The sequence below is a fragment of the Danio rerio genome, chromosome 2 (assembly GCF_052040795.2).
Source record: "Danio rerio strain M-AB ecotype USA chromosome 2, GRCz13ab, whole genome shotgun sequence".
Taxonomy (NCBI): Eukaryota; Metazoa; Chordata; class Actinopteri; order Cypriniformes; family Danionidae; genus Danio; species Danio rerio.
In genome coordinates this window covers 557,501-575,000 of record NC_141022.1, presented here as the reverse complement: position 1 = coordinate 575,000, position 17,500 = coordinate 557,501, and the positions used below count along the sequence as shown (strand labels likewise).

At 45.0% G+C, this 17,500-nt stretch overlaps 1 protein-coding gene across 9 annotated transcripts in view; it reads right to left on the bottom strand.

Annotated features, from left to right (window-relative positions):
* LOC137487611 (phosphatase and actin regulator 1) overlaps positions 1 to 17,500 on the bottom strand; it is a 23,454-nt gene that overhangs the window by 5,347 nt on the left and 607 nt on the right. For 2 of the 9 annotated variants that reach the window (XR_015478053.1, XM_087240269.1), the window contains exons 1-5: positions 10,753 to 11,051; positions 4,868 to 5,038; positions 3,445 to 3,525; positions 1,026 to 1,133; positions 1 to 161 (exon numbers count right to left, since the gene is read on the bottom strand). The exon at positions 1 to 161 is cut by the window's left edge and continues 43 nt beyond it. Coding sequence is in view for 4 of the 9 variants with exons in the window: in XM_087240269.1 (XP_087096395.1) it covers positions 1 to 161; positions 1,026 to 1,133; positions 3,445 to 3,525; positions 4,868 to 5,038; positions 10,753 to 10,990 (759 nt within the window). In the remaining 5 variants the exon portion in view is untranslated. Of the gene's footprint in view, positions 162 to 1,025; positions 1,134 to 3,444; positions 3,526 to 4,867; positions 5,304 to 5,490; positions 6,780 to 10,752; positions 11,052 to 17,500 lie in introns of those variants that run through there. The other 7 variants (XR_015478054.1, XM_087240270.1, XR_015478055.1 and 4 more) reach the window with 6 other exon arrangements.

The following is a 17,500-nucleotide window of genomic DNA, read 5'->3' as shown; positions in this document are numbered from 1 at the left end:
GGCGGGGGGCTGTTTGTGAATGAGCTGAGGTTTGGCGGGCGTTTCCTGATGCTCACCGGGGAACGTGACGGTTTTCTTGGGAGGAAGCGTGAGAGACTTGAGCGTGTTGTTGTCCTGAGCACAAACCCCACCATCCAGAGGCGAGCGGAAGTCCACAGCGGCTGAAAACACACACATGCCTCACTGTAACACACACCAGGATGAAGGAGATCCATCCTCCCACGAGAACAAACGTCCTCCTGGTTTGGAGTATGAGGAGCCGGCCGCAGCAGAACAAAGCCCATTACTGAGCTCATGAAGCGCTTCGTTATCTCTGCTAAGCTCATTAAAGAGAGCCGTCAGCTAAAGCAGCTCCTTCATGCTGTATCTCCACTCTCATGTGCTTTAATCTTCCTGACAGAGCGAGTAAAAACAGACCCGATCCCAATCCTCAGGACTGCAGGACGAGCCCGTGTCCTTCAGCGACTCTACACACATTCACCAGCAGCAGAACTACAGACTACTGGAGTGACTACAGCCGCAATACTGGCCGCATGCTTCAGCTGACCCAGTTAGGGTTTCTCCCTCTCCTGTGGCGCAGATCAGATATAGCCGGAGCAGGAGACACAAACACATTCAGCATCAGTTTAGGCCTATCCTGATCATGAATACGAGCTGTAAATGCGTCTCTGCGGTGAGTTTGAGCTGAGAATACACACAGATGATGTTCTCCAGCGCTCTGGAACTGACCCTTTCAGACTTTCATCCTCATTGTGGTGTTTTGGTGACTGTCGCTTTAAATGCAAATGAGACTGAGCTCTTTTCAGAAGAGGGCGGAGCTACAGATGCAAATGTGTCAGCATAGTGGCAGATTCAAACACAAGACTAATGTCCTATGCTAAGGAGATGGAGAGATGATAATTAACTGCAGTATCAGGTGCATGAGTGCATGAAGCAGAGCGAGGTGAGGGTCACTCAACACTGTTCAAGAACTAAAACAGTCTTTTATTCTGCGGTGTAGAGCAGCGACTGACTGACTGACTGACCATTTCTCTGTCGCTCGGTGATCTCCGTCGTCCGATCACAGTCTGTCCTGTCTGATATCAGCCCCTTCTCCAGCCGACTGTCCACTGCCAGCACCGGGACCCTAGAGTCTGACACACACACACACACACACACACACACACACACACACACACACACACACACACACACACACACACACACACACACACAGTGAAATAAATGACCAAACTACCAATAGTACCTTATTACAAACATACAGGAGCTATAGAGAAGGGGAGGAGCTATCAGGAGCTTTTGGTGCCTGACAGCTCCTCCCCTTCTGCCTAGTACCTGTAAACTCCTCCCCTTGTGCTTAGCCACAATAGCACCTCCTCTTCTGCTTAAACTCTGATAGCTCCTCCCCTTCTGCTTAGCACCTGATAGCTCCTCCCCTTCTGCTTAACCACTGATAGCTCCTCCCCGTCTGGTTAACCTCTAATAGCTCCTCCCCTTCTGTTTATCCCTAAAAACTCCTGATAGCCCCTCCCTTTCTGCTTAACCTCTGATAGCTCCTCCCCTTCTGCTTAACCTCTGATAGCTCCTCCCCGTCTGCTTAACCACAGATAGCTCCTCCCCCTCTGCTTAGCTCCTGATAGCTCCTCCCCTTCTGCTTAACCTCTGATAGCTCCTCCCCGTCTGCTTAACCACAGATAGCTCCTCCCCCTCTGCTTAGCTCCTGATAGCTCCTCCCCTTCTGCTTAGCACCTGATAGCTCCTCCCCTTCTGCTTAGCTCCTAATAGCTCCTCCTCTTCTGCTTAGCACCTGATAGCTCCTCCCCTTCTGCTTAGCTCCTAATAGCTCCTCCCCTTCTGCTTAGCTCCTGATAGCTCCTCCCCTTCTGCTTAGCACACGATAGCTCCTCCCCATCTGCTTAACCACTGATAGCTCCTCCCCTTCTGCTTAGCTCCTGATAGCTCCCCCCCTTCTGCTTAGCACCTGATAGCTCCTCCCCTTCTGCTTAGCACCTGATAGCTCCTCCCTTTCTGCTTAGCACCTGATAGCTCCTCCCCTTCTGCTTAGCACCTGATAGCTCCTCCCCTTCTGCTTAGCTCCTAATAGCTCCTCCCCTTCTGCTTAGCACCTGATAGCTCCTCCTCTTCTGCTTAGCTCCTGATAGCTCCTCCCCTTCTGCTTAACCACTGATAGCTCCTCCTCTTCTGCTTAGCACCTGATAGCTCCTCCCCTTCTGCTTAGCACCTAATAGCTCCTCCCCTTCTGCTTAACCTCTGATAGCTCCTCCCCTTCAGCTATAGCCTCTGTAGCTCCTGCATGTTTGTAATGCGGCAGTAAACACACATTGACGGCTGAGTTTATCACTCGGCTCTTACAGTAATTTTCCTGGAGTAAAGATGTTGTTTATGTGGAGGCTGAGCCCCATGTTTTCATACACATTACAGCTTTAAAATCTAAACGGATCGCTGTCAATCTCTTTTTTTTGGGTTTAACTATAATTTCGCCTGTATTTCATCCACAACACAGCTCGGGAGCAAAGGAAGCGTCCTCTGGGTTACATTAGATAACTCATGCTCAAGCTGAAACTAACCTCTCCAAATATACTAAATCCAAGATAAGATATGAAATTAAATGTTCGAATATTTTTGAGGAATGAAGCAAAAGCTGTGTCAGAGCAGAGCTCATTAATATTCATGACCATTCCAAATACGGTCAATAAGTGAAGTTTATTCATAAACTAATTTCGAGAGGATCACGTGCTTATGATTTATCACGTCCAGTCTCGCATTTGCTAATCACTAATCTTCCAATCATACGAGCCCTAAGGCACCATAAATAGTCTAAGTTTCCAGTTCACATTATCTTCGTTTGGAAGAAACCCCCCTCCTCCCCTATTCTCCTCCTTTACCTGTAATTGGGCGGCACGGCGGTCCAGTGGTTAGCACTGTGAACCACACAGCAAGAATACTGCCGGTCCTAGTTCGATAGGACCGGTGAGTGTTTCTGTGGGGAGTTTGTATGTCCTTCCCGTGTCCGCGTGGGTTTTCCCCGGGCTCTCCGGTTTCCTCCCACCATCCAAAGACATTCAACATACTTAACAATCAAGCTGGTCTAATTCCTTACGTTCCCTTAGCTACAGCGGCAGGGGAGTTCTGAGATCCACCGAGCTCAGGCTCCCTTCTTGCTCTGCCAACGGGAGGAAGCCCCGGGCTCGAGGAGCCCTTGAGCTCGGGGCTCTCTCCCGGGACAGCATGCCAAATAAGCTTTGTAAATCATCAGCTAAGTGTGAACTCTTGAAGAGGCGTTTATGGAGTAATAAATGAGAACATAAAACCATTTCTAAGCCACAAACCGACTGTGTAGATCTCGGAGAACAGTTCAGTGTGTGGAGTCACAGCAGTATATGGGATATACAGGATAATGAGAGATGATGAAGAGACATGAACCTTTCTGGAAGATCTCCTTCAGCACTCCTCGCTTGATCAGCTCCTCTCGAGTCTGACGCACTGACATCTTCCTCTCCAGAGCTGAACACACACACACACACACACACACACACACATCATAAATACACTGCGCATAAGCCACAGGCCGGTGTGTGTGTGTTTTGCAGGTATGATAAGCTCACACAGTTTCACCATATTTAAATATGTGGGGGACAAATACAGCAACTTAATTACACTTCAGGACAGACGAATGCTCGATTCTGATTGGCTGAAAGCTGCTTTGGAAGTCAATGTTAACGCTTTAAGCATTCTTCAGAATATCTGCAGCAGAAGGATCTTCAGAGGATCTCCTGCAGAAGCAGTGGAGGGAGCGTGGACGAGTGCACTGAGTGAACTGACCCTTCAGGAACACACACTGAGGGGCTGGCGAGGGGCGAGGGTGTGCTGATGTGTTATTCCCTCAGTGTTTCTCTGTGTGAAACTAGACGCTTGATAAGAAGACGATGCATTATGCAAATGGTGCATTTAAATATACTGGTACTATAAGAGATGATAAGAGGAGAAATGATGATGACTGATCTCGATATTCTTTGAATGCAGAGGTTTCCTTCATTCCCATCAGTCAGGCATGTCTCCACATCAATCTCCTCATCTGCAGTGAAGCATGATGTATGAGCAGGTCAGAGGTCATGAGCGTCAGTCGACAGTGTGTTCCGACTCCTGAGGGTGAAGTGAACATGCAGCAGCTCTGTACATCACCTTCATCCTCCTCCTCGAATGTTGACGGTGCATATATTGACACTGAATCACTGACAGAGCATTGTACATTACTGATGTGCTGATCCGGCAGAGTCTGCCAGTGCATTAAACAGCAGAGCGCGCGCGTGTGTGCGTGCGTGTGTGTGTGTGTGTGTGTGTGTGTGTGTGTGAGAGACTAAGTGTGTCGCCCTGTCTGTGTTTGTGTGTGTGTGCATCAGTCTGTGTAAATCAGTTTGAGTGTATGTGTATCAGACTGAGAGTGTGTTTGTATCAGTGTGTGTGTGTGTGTCAGCCTGAGTGTGTTTGTGTGTGTGTGTTTCCCCCACAGTCCAAACACATGTGCTATAGGGGATTTGATGAACTAAATTGTGTGTGTGTGTGAGAGAGAGTGAATGAGTGTGTATGGGTGTTTCCCAGTACTGGGTTGCAGCTAGAAGGGCATCCGCTGTGCAAAACATTTGCTGGAATAGTTGGCGGTTCATTCCACTGTGGCGACCCCAGATTAATAAAGGGACTAAGCTGAAGTGTGTGTGTGTGTGTGTGTGTGTGTGTGTGTGTGTATCAGTTTGAGTGTGTCTACATTAATGTATATTAGGTGGTGCATCAGTCTGAGTGTGTGAGCTAGACTTCTCCTCTGTGTGTGTGTGTGTGTGTGTGTGCTGACCTGTGGCCCTCAGCTTGAAGTTCTCGCTCTTCTTCTTCCTCCACTTCCAGGGTTTGAAGAGGCGTCCCAGACTGGAGAACCTGCTGCTGCTGCGGTGCTGAGAGAGAGCGGCGGCCAGAGGAGGAGGAGGACAGACGGGCAGCAGAGACACCGGCGGGGGAACCTCCTCCACTGCACACACACACACACGGTCAAAATGAGGATCACACCAATAAACACACACAAACACACACACACATGCACACAAACACACAGTCAAAATGAGGACCACTCTTACACACACAAACACACCGATATACACACACACACACACGACCAGGCTAATGTGCGCACACACTCACATGTGAGCACATGCACACGTAGACATACACAAACACAGACATATATACACACTGACACACACCTCTCTCTCTTCAATACAAACACACACCTCAGTCTCACACACACACACACACACACACATTCATACACATATACACACACACACACACACACACACACACACACACACACACACACATTCATACACATATACACACACACACACACACATACATTCATACACACACACACACACACACACACACATTCATACACACACACACACACACATTCATACACACACACACACACACACACACACACACACACACACACACACACACACACACACACACTGCACATTGAGTGTTTCTCTGCTTCATCATCAGTGCTGGAGTGTTGGAGCTGCAGTGTGTGTGACGCTGATGCAGATACTGAAGTAGGTCAAACACAGCAGCAGCACGCACACACACACACACACACACACAATGACACACAATTGAGACACAGAAACACACACACACACACACACTAGTGCTGGAGGATGTTGGAATAACCTGTCATTGTGTTATGTGCTCGTTTCCTGCGCTGATGTTGTGTGTGTGTGTGTGTGTGTGTGTGTGTGTGTGTGTGTGTGAGACATCACTGCTCTGTAAACTGCTGGATCCCTCCACCGCACTGAGAGCACAGAACAGAACCGCTCTTCATCCTGATCAGCAGGAGAGTGGCGCTCTGAACAGGACAACTCGTCAAACTCTTCACTCATGCTAACGGTCTAATCTGAATCAATGATCTATGCTAAGCTAAGCTAAGTGTGCTCTGGCAGAGACTGGCTGAATACTCATTCCGAGGCCTCAAGTGATTCTGCAGCGCCATTGATGAGATCCAAGAGAAGATGTCAACCACAGACGAGTTCTAGAGGTCTCCATAATCCTGGACCAGGCCGTATCCTGAGCCGCTGCTGTGGTGGTCATGGAGGAGTGGAGAGCGTGAGACTGATTCCTGTAAGACCCCAGTGACAGACGAGTCTCCGCATTGATGTTGTGGGCCGGCCTGAACACCATCCGGTGACCTGCTCACACCTGCAGCTTCTCCACGATGGACGTCCAGCGCTCTCCAGCGCCTAGACTGCAGCTCTGCACAGGACGTTCGTCCAGAGGAGAAATGATGGAGCCCAGCTGAGCCGGGTCGCTCTCCAGGTTTGTCTCCTTCTCTTTGGTCAGCTGGTGAGGTTTGTTCCTCCGCTGTCCTGCTTGGTTTGGGTCTTGTGGAGCTGCGCATGCATGATTCGCTCTGCAGTGTTTGGACTCTTCCGCTCTGAACACTGGACTCACACAGGAACACAGAGGATCTGAACTGACTGGATTCAGTCGTGCTGATGAACTGCTGAACTAATGCACAGTGTCTGGATTTGATTTTGTAATAATTATTATTAATAATGTTCAGCTTTACTCCCGACTCAACACTGCAGATCAGACTAAACACACACACACACACACACACACACACACACACACACACAGATCAGCAGCACGTGTGGACACAGCAGGCCCTCAGCAGATCCTCCATAATCACATTAACACTGGCGTGTGACACACATTAATCACACAGCAGCTTCATCAGCAGGATTAGAGCGTGTGGTTTAACATGACGACACGTTTGCTGATGCAGGACAGCGGGATCAACAACACAACACAACACAACACAACACCAGCACACTACAGGCCGTTCACCTGTTCACACTCACATGCAGAATATCCCAAACACAGCAGCAGCAGCACACACAGAATAACACACACCCAGCAGACGAGAAGCACACTGAACTGATGAAGAATCAACCCAGAGCCGCTCTGAGACAGCACGTTCACCCAGCTCCAGCTCAGCGCTGGCTTACAAGCATCTCTAATGACTAAATAATCTATCATTGAGAATAACTGACAGAATATTAATTATAATTATTTATATCACATATTCAAATAGGTTTGATTTGTTGGTTAATATCAGGACAACTTTACATTTACATAGATATACATTTGAATCTCTCATGACTCTCTCCCGAGAAATGAATCAATCTGACTCTCTCCCGAGAAATGAATCAGTGACTCTTTCCTCAGAAATGAATCAAACCGACTCCCTCGCAAGGGAATGAATCAAACCAACTCTCTCATAAGAAATGAACCAAAACTGACTCCTTCATGAAACATGAAACTAACCAATTCTCTTCTGCAAAATGAATCAAAACATACTCTCTCATGAGAAAGGAATCAAACCGACTCCCTAGTGAGAAATTAATAAAACCGACTCTCTCATTAGAAAGGAATTAAACAGACTCCCTCGTGAGGAATGAATCAAACCGACTCTCTCGTGAGGAATGAATCAAACAGACTCTCTCGTGCGGAATGAATCAAACCGACTCCCTCGTGAGGAATGAATCAAACAGACTCCCTCGTGAGGAATGAATCAGACAGACTCCCTCATGAGGAATGAATCAAACCGACTCCCTTGTGAGGAATGAATCAAACAGACTCCCTCGTGAGGAATGAATCAAACCGACTCTCTGGTGCGGAATGATTCAAACCGACTCCCTCGTGAAAAATGAATCAGACCGACTCCCTCGTGAGGAATGAATCAAACCGACTCTCTCGTGCGGAATGAATCAAACCGACTCTCTCGTGAGGAATGAATCAAACAGACTCTCTCGTGCGGAATGAATCAAACCGACTCCCTCGTGAGGAATGAATCAGACCGACTCCCTCGTGAGGAATGAATCAAACCGACTCCCTCGTGAGGAATGAATCAGACAGACTCCCTCGTAAGGAATGAATCAAACCGCCTCCCTCGTGCAGAATGAATCAAACCGACTCCCTCGTGAGAAATGAATCAAACAGACTCTCTCGTGCGGAATGAATCAAACCGACTCCCTCGTGAGGAATGAATCAGACAGACTCCCTCGTGAGGAATGAATCAAACAGACTCCCTCGTGCAGAATGAATCAAACCGACTCCCTCGTGAGGAATGAATCAGACAGACTCCCTCGTGAGGAATGAATCAGACAGACTCCCTCGTGAGGAATGAATCAAACAGACTCCCTCGTGAGGAATGAATCAGACAGACTCTCCTGTGCACTGTGTGATTGTCTTTGTTGTGCTGTTGCGTCTTCTGATTCAGACTCCGGATAAACCCTTGAGTTAACAGAACCCGTACATCTGTCATTGTGATCCAGCCTGCTTTAGATCTGGTTCAGTGGATGTGTCTGGTTCTGTCGGCTCCACAGCTCAGAGCTTGTTCAATCAGAGCTTCATGATCAGGTCAACACAAATCCAGGCCAAACACACGGCTGTAAATCACCATCCACACAAACAAGACACAACCAGCGCCAGAGTCAGAGCCAAGCCTATTTCAGGAGCCTGTAATGTGCATAGAGTAACTTATATAGGTCAGAAATCTGCTCAAGGAGGAGCAGACCCAGTTTACTGCCACATTAGTCTGCTTTAAACAAACACACTGCATTGTTCCAAGAGGAGACCATATTAATGCTGTAATGTGTTGCAGATGATCACGGATGCAGTATTCCTCTGAGTCTTGTTGTCACAGACGGGGTTAGAAACATCTCAGGAGTTTGGAATGACATGAAGACGAGTAATTTATAACAGAATATTCATTCTCGGGTGAACGAACCCTTTATTGTGTGTTTGTGTTTGTGTGTGTGTGTGTGTGTGTGTGTGTGTGAGCTGAGAATACACACAGAAAATGTTCTCCAGCTCTCTGAAACTGACCCTTTCAGGCTCTGATCCTAATCGTGATGTTTTGGGTGACTGTCGCTTTAAATGCAAATGAGATGGTGCTCTTTTCAGAAGAGGGCGGAGCTACATACACCTGTACGTCATCATAGTGACAGATTCAAAGGTAATGGCTAATAGACAGACAGCTGCTTCTCACTCAGGGCTGCTGTTTATGCTAATACGGGGGAGGTGGGCACTAGTGGGTGGGGCTTTCTGCCTCTGATGACACGTACAAAGAGAGAATGCTAGTCAAAGTTGTTGTGTTACCATAGCAACTGTAGAATCACCACAACAGATCAATTACTATAGTTGTTGTGTTACCATAGCAACTGTAGAATCACCACAACAGATCAGTTACTATAGTTGTTGTGTTACCATAGCAACTGTAGAATCACCACAACAGATCAGTTACTATAGTTGTTGTTACCATAGCAACTGTAGAATCACCACAACAGATCAATTACTATAGTTGTTGTTACCATAGCAACTGTAGAATCACCACAACAGATCAATTACTATAGTTGTTGTTACCATAGCAACTGTAGAATCACCACAACAAATCCGTTACTATAGTTATTGTTACCATAGCAACTGTAGAATCACCACAACAGATCAGTTACTATAGTTATTGTTACCATAGCAACTGTAGAATCACCACAACAGATCGGTTATTATAGTTATTGTTACCATAGCAACTGTAGAATCACCACAACAGATTTGGTGAGTAAAAATAAATAAAAATACTATTTAAATGATAACATAAGAAACAGCAGATGGCAGTAGAGCGCGCACTAGCGGAAGTCTCGCACACTCAAAACAAACTGCTGGGTTTTTTTAAAGAGACAGTTCACCCAAAAATATCACCTCCATCATCGTTTACTCACCCTTAACTGGTCACAAACCTGTTTGACTTTGTTTCTTCACAAAACACAAAAGAAGATATTTAGAGAAATGTAGTAACCCTGCGAGTAACCGCTGACTTCTGTTTGTTTTTCCTTCTATTTGATGTAGAGCTAGTTTTATATGTGCACACTCCTCCAGTGCCCGCTTGATGCTCACTGTATTGTTTACAGCACTGCTCTGAACACTGGGTCTGAAAGTCTGACCTCAACACAGCATCAGCAGTGTGTCGCTGACTGAACAGTGTTGTGCCGTGATGCTCACTGGCTGATAATGTGATTCTCCTACTTTAAAGACTCTACTAATCTATATAAAGCAGAAAGTCTGACTATATATCTCACTTTACCTCGCTTTCCTACATCTAGAGTCAATGGCTACAGGTTTCTAACATTTTCCAAGTATGTTCTATAGTGTTCTGCAGAAAAAGGAAACTCATACAGGTATGAAAGCACTTGAGTTTGAGTAAACAAGTCAGTTTTCCTTTAATTTAAGATTATTGTGCACACAGATGAAGCCCACACTGATGGAGGAGACCAGGAGAAGCTCCATCTGCTTCCTTTACACATGATGCAGGACGCAAAGAGCACACAGAGTGAGCTGAACACGCAGAGCAGCATTCACAACAGAAATCAAGCTCATTATGAAAAACGCAACGCCAGCGCGCTGTACGCGACGCACGTGCGTCAGACGCATGCGTAAATCAGGCCAGTGACTGAAAACAGCAAGAACGCGTCCTTGGTGATCAAAAACGCAACGCAGCAGCCAAACTGCCCTGTCTTTCTGAACACACACACACACACACACACACACACACACACACACACACACACACACACACACACACACACACACACACACACACACAGGTCAGGATGTTCTCACCGTCCTGCGCGCGGCTGCAGTTGCTGCAGATGTGCTTGATCTCCTTGCCGATGTGGCAGTGGATCATGAAGGGCATGTTGTTGTGATGCTGCGGGTTCTGGTTCTGGTTCTTCTTCTCCTTCCTGCAGTTCAGCTTCATCATCCTGGCCAGGCTGAAGCCCTTGTTCTTCGGCTTCTCCATAGGCTTCCCGCTGCTGCTCCACAAGCCGTGCATGAGCGCGTGTTCCGCCGTGGACATGATGAGGATGATGAAGAGGATGATGATGAAGAGTAAGAGGATGGTTCTGACTCTGATCAGCAGTGCACGCGCCGCGCGCTACTGTCTTCAGCCGGCGGAGATGCGCATTGCGCGCGCTGGTGCTTGCGCCCCTTGTGGAGAAACAGCAGAACTGCAGGAGCGCGGTGGACAGCAATAACGCCACTGCGACGCAGAATGAGCTCAAAATAAACAACTCTTCTTTTTATTTCTGTGCAGGGGTTAATTATTGACCATCAGAGTGGTCGCAGTGTCTGGTTTTGGTTTCATATAATCCCTGATCTCAGTCCAGCAATGTTGTTCAATCATGCTTACAGAGATCACAAGTCTCCATCATCATCATCATCATCATCATCATCAGATGCACCTGAACTATTATTGCTGAACACTGAAAGAGTCTGGGAAGTTTGGGCTCAGAAAATAAACCACCGTGTGAAAACTGCCTTCTTTGCATGCAATCACACCTGATGATTCGCCACGACAGGTGAAGGATCAAACTGCTGCATTACAAATGTGCTGGTTACTGTGATGATGGCCCACGTGTGAGCATCCTACACCAGTATAACTGATGGTAAATACTGTAGTATTATTGAACCATAATATAGAAAAGTGTGTATTTCTACAACTCCAGCATACTGCAGTATTAACCATCATCCACTCTAATAAACTCGAATAAATACCGCAGTATACTTTAGTTTTTAGTAAACCTTTCACACATAATAACAGTGTAGAGATCATCAAACGTGCAGCATACGAACATACTAGTGCTCATAGAGAGAACGCTTTAAACCATTATCTGTTTTCAAGTGGCTGCGGCCAGCTCATATGCAAAATTACTGTAGTAAATCACAGTAAATACTGTAGTGTTCATGAACCATGCTGTGGTGATTCTACAGTCGCTATGGTAACACAACAACTATAGTAATTAGTCTGCTGTGGTGATTCTACAGTTGCTATGGTAACAACAACTATAGCAATTAATCTGTTGTGGTGATTTTACAGTTGCTATGGTAACAACAACAACAACTATAGCAATTAATCTGTTGTGGTGATTCTACAGTTGCTATGGTAACAACAACAACTATAGCAATTAATCTGTTGTGGTGATTCTACAGTTGCTATGGTAACAAACCAACTATAGTAATTAGTCTGCTGTGGTGATTCTACAGTTGCTATGGTAACACAACAACTATAGCAATTAATCTGTTGTGGCGATTCTACAGTTGCTATGGTAACAACAACAACTATAGCAATTAATCTGTTGTGGTGATTCTACAGTTGCTATGGTAACACAATAACTATAGTAATATCAGCAGATGACCTGTAGTTTTAAAACTATAGTGTATATTACAACACGATGCACCACAGTTTACTGTAGTAAGAAAGAATAACACTAGTGTTTATTGCGGTTAATTATACTGTAGCAATAATCAACAAAGGCATACTATAATATTATGTATACAGGCTATAGTATAACACACTTGAGTACAGTATGCTTCGGAAACATTACAGCGTGTGCTCCAGTATTGGCAGTAAAGGCAGATGTTGCGGTGTTTGATGTGGTTCAGTGGTGCTGCTGTGGACTGTCCTGATCCTCAGTATCTCACAACTCAATTACAGAAAGAGCTTCAGTCAGAGTTACGCAACACAGAGGCAGATTAGCACAGACGGACACGAGCGCTCCGCACAGTTATCTCACAGCCTGCGGAGAAGGGAATTAACTAGTGTCCACTGATGAGGGTGCTTATCATTCATGGTGTGCTGCACGTGTCTCCTGATGTAACCCTCAGCTGCTGTGTGCTGCTGTCTACATAGGGTGCGGACTTACAAGACCCCATGCAGTCATCATCAGACTATGAGAATTTCTTTGCCTGACATGTTTACATGCACTCATGACCAGACACGCCAGAAGAACTCAGACAGGTGTGGAGCAAGTGGAGGACGAGGAAATGATGACTGAGCTGACACTTTGGGGTGAACTGTCCCATTTCTGAACCGTGTGACTGAAATCTGCTGTCTGCTCTATAAAACACTGCGTTTATGTAACTCACTGCTGGGTCAAATATATATATTATATCAAATATACTGTATATTATACATATATAACCCAACTGTGTGTTACTTTTTCAATTAGATTTTAATAACTTTTTTTAACCCAACATTGGGCCTGCAAATTTAGGTTTTGTGAATACTGTAGTATACTTTAGTGTTTACTACAGTAGACTGGGGAACATAGTAGTATAATATACTCTACAATAACATCCCCTGATATATAGAAAGGGTAATACTTTTATATTAATATAGTTGTTGTGTTACCATAGCAACTGTAGAATCAACACAACAGATCAATTACTATAGTTGTTGTGTTACCATAGCAACTGTAGAATCAACACAACAGATCAATTACTATAGTTGTTGTGTTACCATAGCAACTGTAGAATCACCACAGCAGATCAATTACTATAGTTGTTGTGTTACCATAGCAACTGTAGAATCAACACAGCAGATCAATTACTATAGTTGTTGTGTTACCATAGCAACTGTAGAATCACCACAACAGATCAGTTACTACAGTTGTTGTGTTACCATAGCAACTGTATAACAAATACAACAGATCAGTTACTATAGTACTTGTGTTACCATAGCAACTTTCCCACAGGTACTGTTTACTAACAAGCTGAAAGCGCCCACTACTGGCCTGGCACACATAATACAGCGCTTGTGGCCATTATCACTGACATGTGTTCAGTAAGTCCTCATAAGTGATGCATTAGGGCTGTCCTGTTTGCTGTAATTTATCTCCTTAAGTGTTATGGGTATTTCACTAATAAACATGTCTGTTTCTGCAAGCCCCTCCTCCCCAAAAGCACACAGAGCTCCTATTGGCCAGCTGAGAAAGTGCTCTGAACCGATGATTACCATGCACAGATTTTCAAAACAGGTGTCAGCGATTAATTCTCACATCGCTTACTGTCTAACAGCTCGGTCACAATCTAATATAAATATTCCTTTTTCCAATTGCCTGACAAAAAAAGAGCTCATTAGCATACATAAACAAATAACTCAGCAGATTTATTTCATCCACGAAAGCAAATAAATTCCAGAAGGTGAGAATAAACCCAGCAGCTTCACACAGAAGGCAGAGCGAGGGCTTAAATGAGCAACCAAACAAGACACAGGTGAACACAATCATGTAACCCATGAGTGACCGCTGAGACAATGTGGAACACAGGAACGAGACACGGCATTAGCATCCGCAAACACAAGTACACCAGAATCCATCCTGCTTTGCAAAGCTCGAACATTTAAAGCGGCAGACGATAAAACTGCAGCACGTTTGCAATAAACAGAACGCTATCATGCATCACTAGAGCACGGCTATTCAATTAGTTTGTCAAATGAGGGGTCGGAGAGATCTGACTTGCGATATGAGTGATGACACAGCAGCATATGCTGTTTTTTTGCTCCTTAAGACCCCCACGTTGTACTTTTCTACATTAAAATGTATTTTTTGTATTTTTTAACTATATAACATCAGTGGTAAGTGGTAAGTATTTTACGTTTTGTCAGTTTAGTAGCTATTTCGTATTCAGCTGAGTCATGTGACAATGTACGATTTTAAAAAGGAGGCGTGGCACCTAACCCCACCCCTAACCTCAACCGTCATTAGGTGATGAGCAAATCCTACTAAATTGTACGAATAAGATCATGCGCATTTATACAAGCCACTACAGCAAAATGTTGCGAATTGCCGTGAGATTGTGTTGGTGCATGTCTCCATTTGAAATAATAAACTTGCGTGCAGAAAAGACGCGATATGTAAACGGCCCGCTGCTATGGTTAATGCATTGTGCGTGCGTACTAGCCTCAGTGGTTAATAGTGAAATCGGCTACTGTCGTTGCATCCCTATAAACGATATCAGTGCATTGTACAAAAGGCCGTTTCTACAAACATATCCAAATGTTTTCGGCTGCTCGCGGCACTCGCCTGATGTCAGGTGGCTCACGCTCTGCGCAGCTTCGTCTGCAGCTCGCGCTGTATTGAACAGACGCACGTCACTTCATAACTATAGCAGCTGTTTTTTGACTGAACTAAATGTATTTTGATGTCTTGGTCGCACTATTTGGAGGGCGGAACAAACAGTCTTGGGGGGCGGGTTCAACTGAATAGCACTGCTCTAGAGCCCAGGTCTCAAACTCAGTTCCTGGAGGGCCGCAGCTCTGCACAGTTTAGTTCCAATAATCAAACACAGCTGAGGAGCTTGAGGAGTTTGAGACCTATGCTCTAGATGCTAATATGCAGTTCTTTAATATTATGGTCACTGTTTTTCACTCATATGTGCGTTTAGATTCTGTCATGGCAGCTCATTTGTTGTTCTGGAAAAAAGACTCGAAATCCACATTCAACACGGTTTCCATGGCAACAAGCAACAATATCTGATCATCCTGCTGGAAAGCACATTACAGGACTCAAACAGCGCCTTCATGAAGGAGAAGTGTCTCTGTTTGAGTGAGTAATGAAGCAGCCTCGTGTCAATGTTTGGAGAATTGTGAAAACCACTCCACAGCGCCACCCAGAGTCTGCAGCAGTAGGAGTTTTTTGGGGTCAAATTTGTTGCACTTACAAAACATCTTCATCATCAGCATATGCTCTTGCTCGCTTGTGTTATTATAACAGCAGCTGTTAGAGTGCACTGGAGCAGGACTGCACACGCATTGATCCGTCCATTACTGATGCTGATCATTTCTCCAGCTCATTACCTCTTATTTGTGGCGTACTTGATGATTGATTTCTCTTTATATGCGCTCTAATGCCTTCATACTGTTTTGTCTGAGGGTGTTGACGTTTATTAGGCTTGAGGGCGGGGTCGTCCTGTCAATCAGATGAGATCTACCAATAACTACTATCATCCAATCAAATCCCATTCAACAAAATCAAGCTCCGCCTACATTTTGTTCCTTATTCAGAAGCTTTTTTGACCTTAAATGACAAAAACAACCAGAGAAATATTAGGATTTATACAGTAATGGAATATAGAAGCTTTCCACTGATGCTGATAGGATTGGAGAATATTGACTGAAACACAAATATGCAAAAGTCTGGAATCTAAGGCTTCAAAAATTAAAAATATTGTGAAAATCACAACTAAAATTTAGATAATTAAAATAAAATAATAATATAATATAATATAAGATTATATAATATAATATAATATAATATAATATAATATAATAAGAGGCGGCACGGTGGCGCAGTGGTTAGTACTGTGGCCTCACAGCTGGAAGGTCGCTGGTTTGAGTCTCGGCTGGGTCAGTTGGTGTTTCTGTGTGGAGTTTGCATGTTGTCCCCGTGTTGGTGTGGGTTTCCTCCGGGTGCTCCAGTTTCAGTCCAAACACATGCGCTATAGGGGAACTGATTAACTACACTGGCCGTAGTGTATGAGTGTGTGTGAATGAGTGAGTATGGGTGTTTCCCAGTACTGGGTTGCAGCTGGAAGGGCATCCACTGAGTAAAACATATGCTGGAATAGTTGGTGGTTAATTTTGTGTGGCGACCCCTGACTAATAAAGGCACTAAGCCAAAAAGAAAATGAATGAATAAGTTGGGGGTTCATTCCGCTGTGGAGACCCTGATAAATAAGGGACTAAGCTGAAAAAAAAATGAACGAATGAATAAATTTTCATACATTGTCGTAACAGAATATCAGGCTGATTTAGAACCGTTTGACGTTTAGAAAAACATTATCAGCACACACACACACACACACACACACACACACACACACACACACACACACACTCACACACTGGCGGGAGTCTTGTGCTGTTCAGACAGATATAAATATAAATATCTTCATTGTTTATCATCATCAAGAGTCTCTAGAGCTTGTGCTCGAGACACGGTGAGTCTGTTGAGTGTGCATGGGTTATAGACTCGCTATTGCAGTGCATTGTGGGATTGATTGAGTGCACTTCAGAACGTTCACTATAATTTCGGACACCTCTAGAAATCACTGCTCCCTCAAACAGTGCACTGTTAAGGGTATGGGGAGCGATTTCAGATACAGCCTGTGTGTGCTTGTGTGTGATCGACTGGCGCAAATACTCAAATCTGCGTGTGTTGTGAATCCAGCATAGATCTAGCGCCCCCTGCTGGGGGAAGTTACAGCGTGCAGTGTAGAAGAGATACAGCTGTGTATTAATGTGTGTGTGTGTGTGTGTGTACTAGTTTATGTGGTTAACAGTGAGTATGACAATGTTGAGGTGGTTTAAGATCACATGTTTTGTGTTCTCATAATTCAAAACACTTAAAAATCACACCTAATGGGGACCGTCACATTCACATTTTGCCACATGTTTGCTGTGAGAGTCGGGTTGGGGGGGGGGGGGGGGGGGGGGTGTAACACAGCAGCTTTTACAGTGTAAAATACATTATGCTCATGGAGAGAGAGAGAGAGAGAGAGAGAGAGAGAGAGTGTGTGTGTGTGTGTG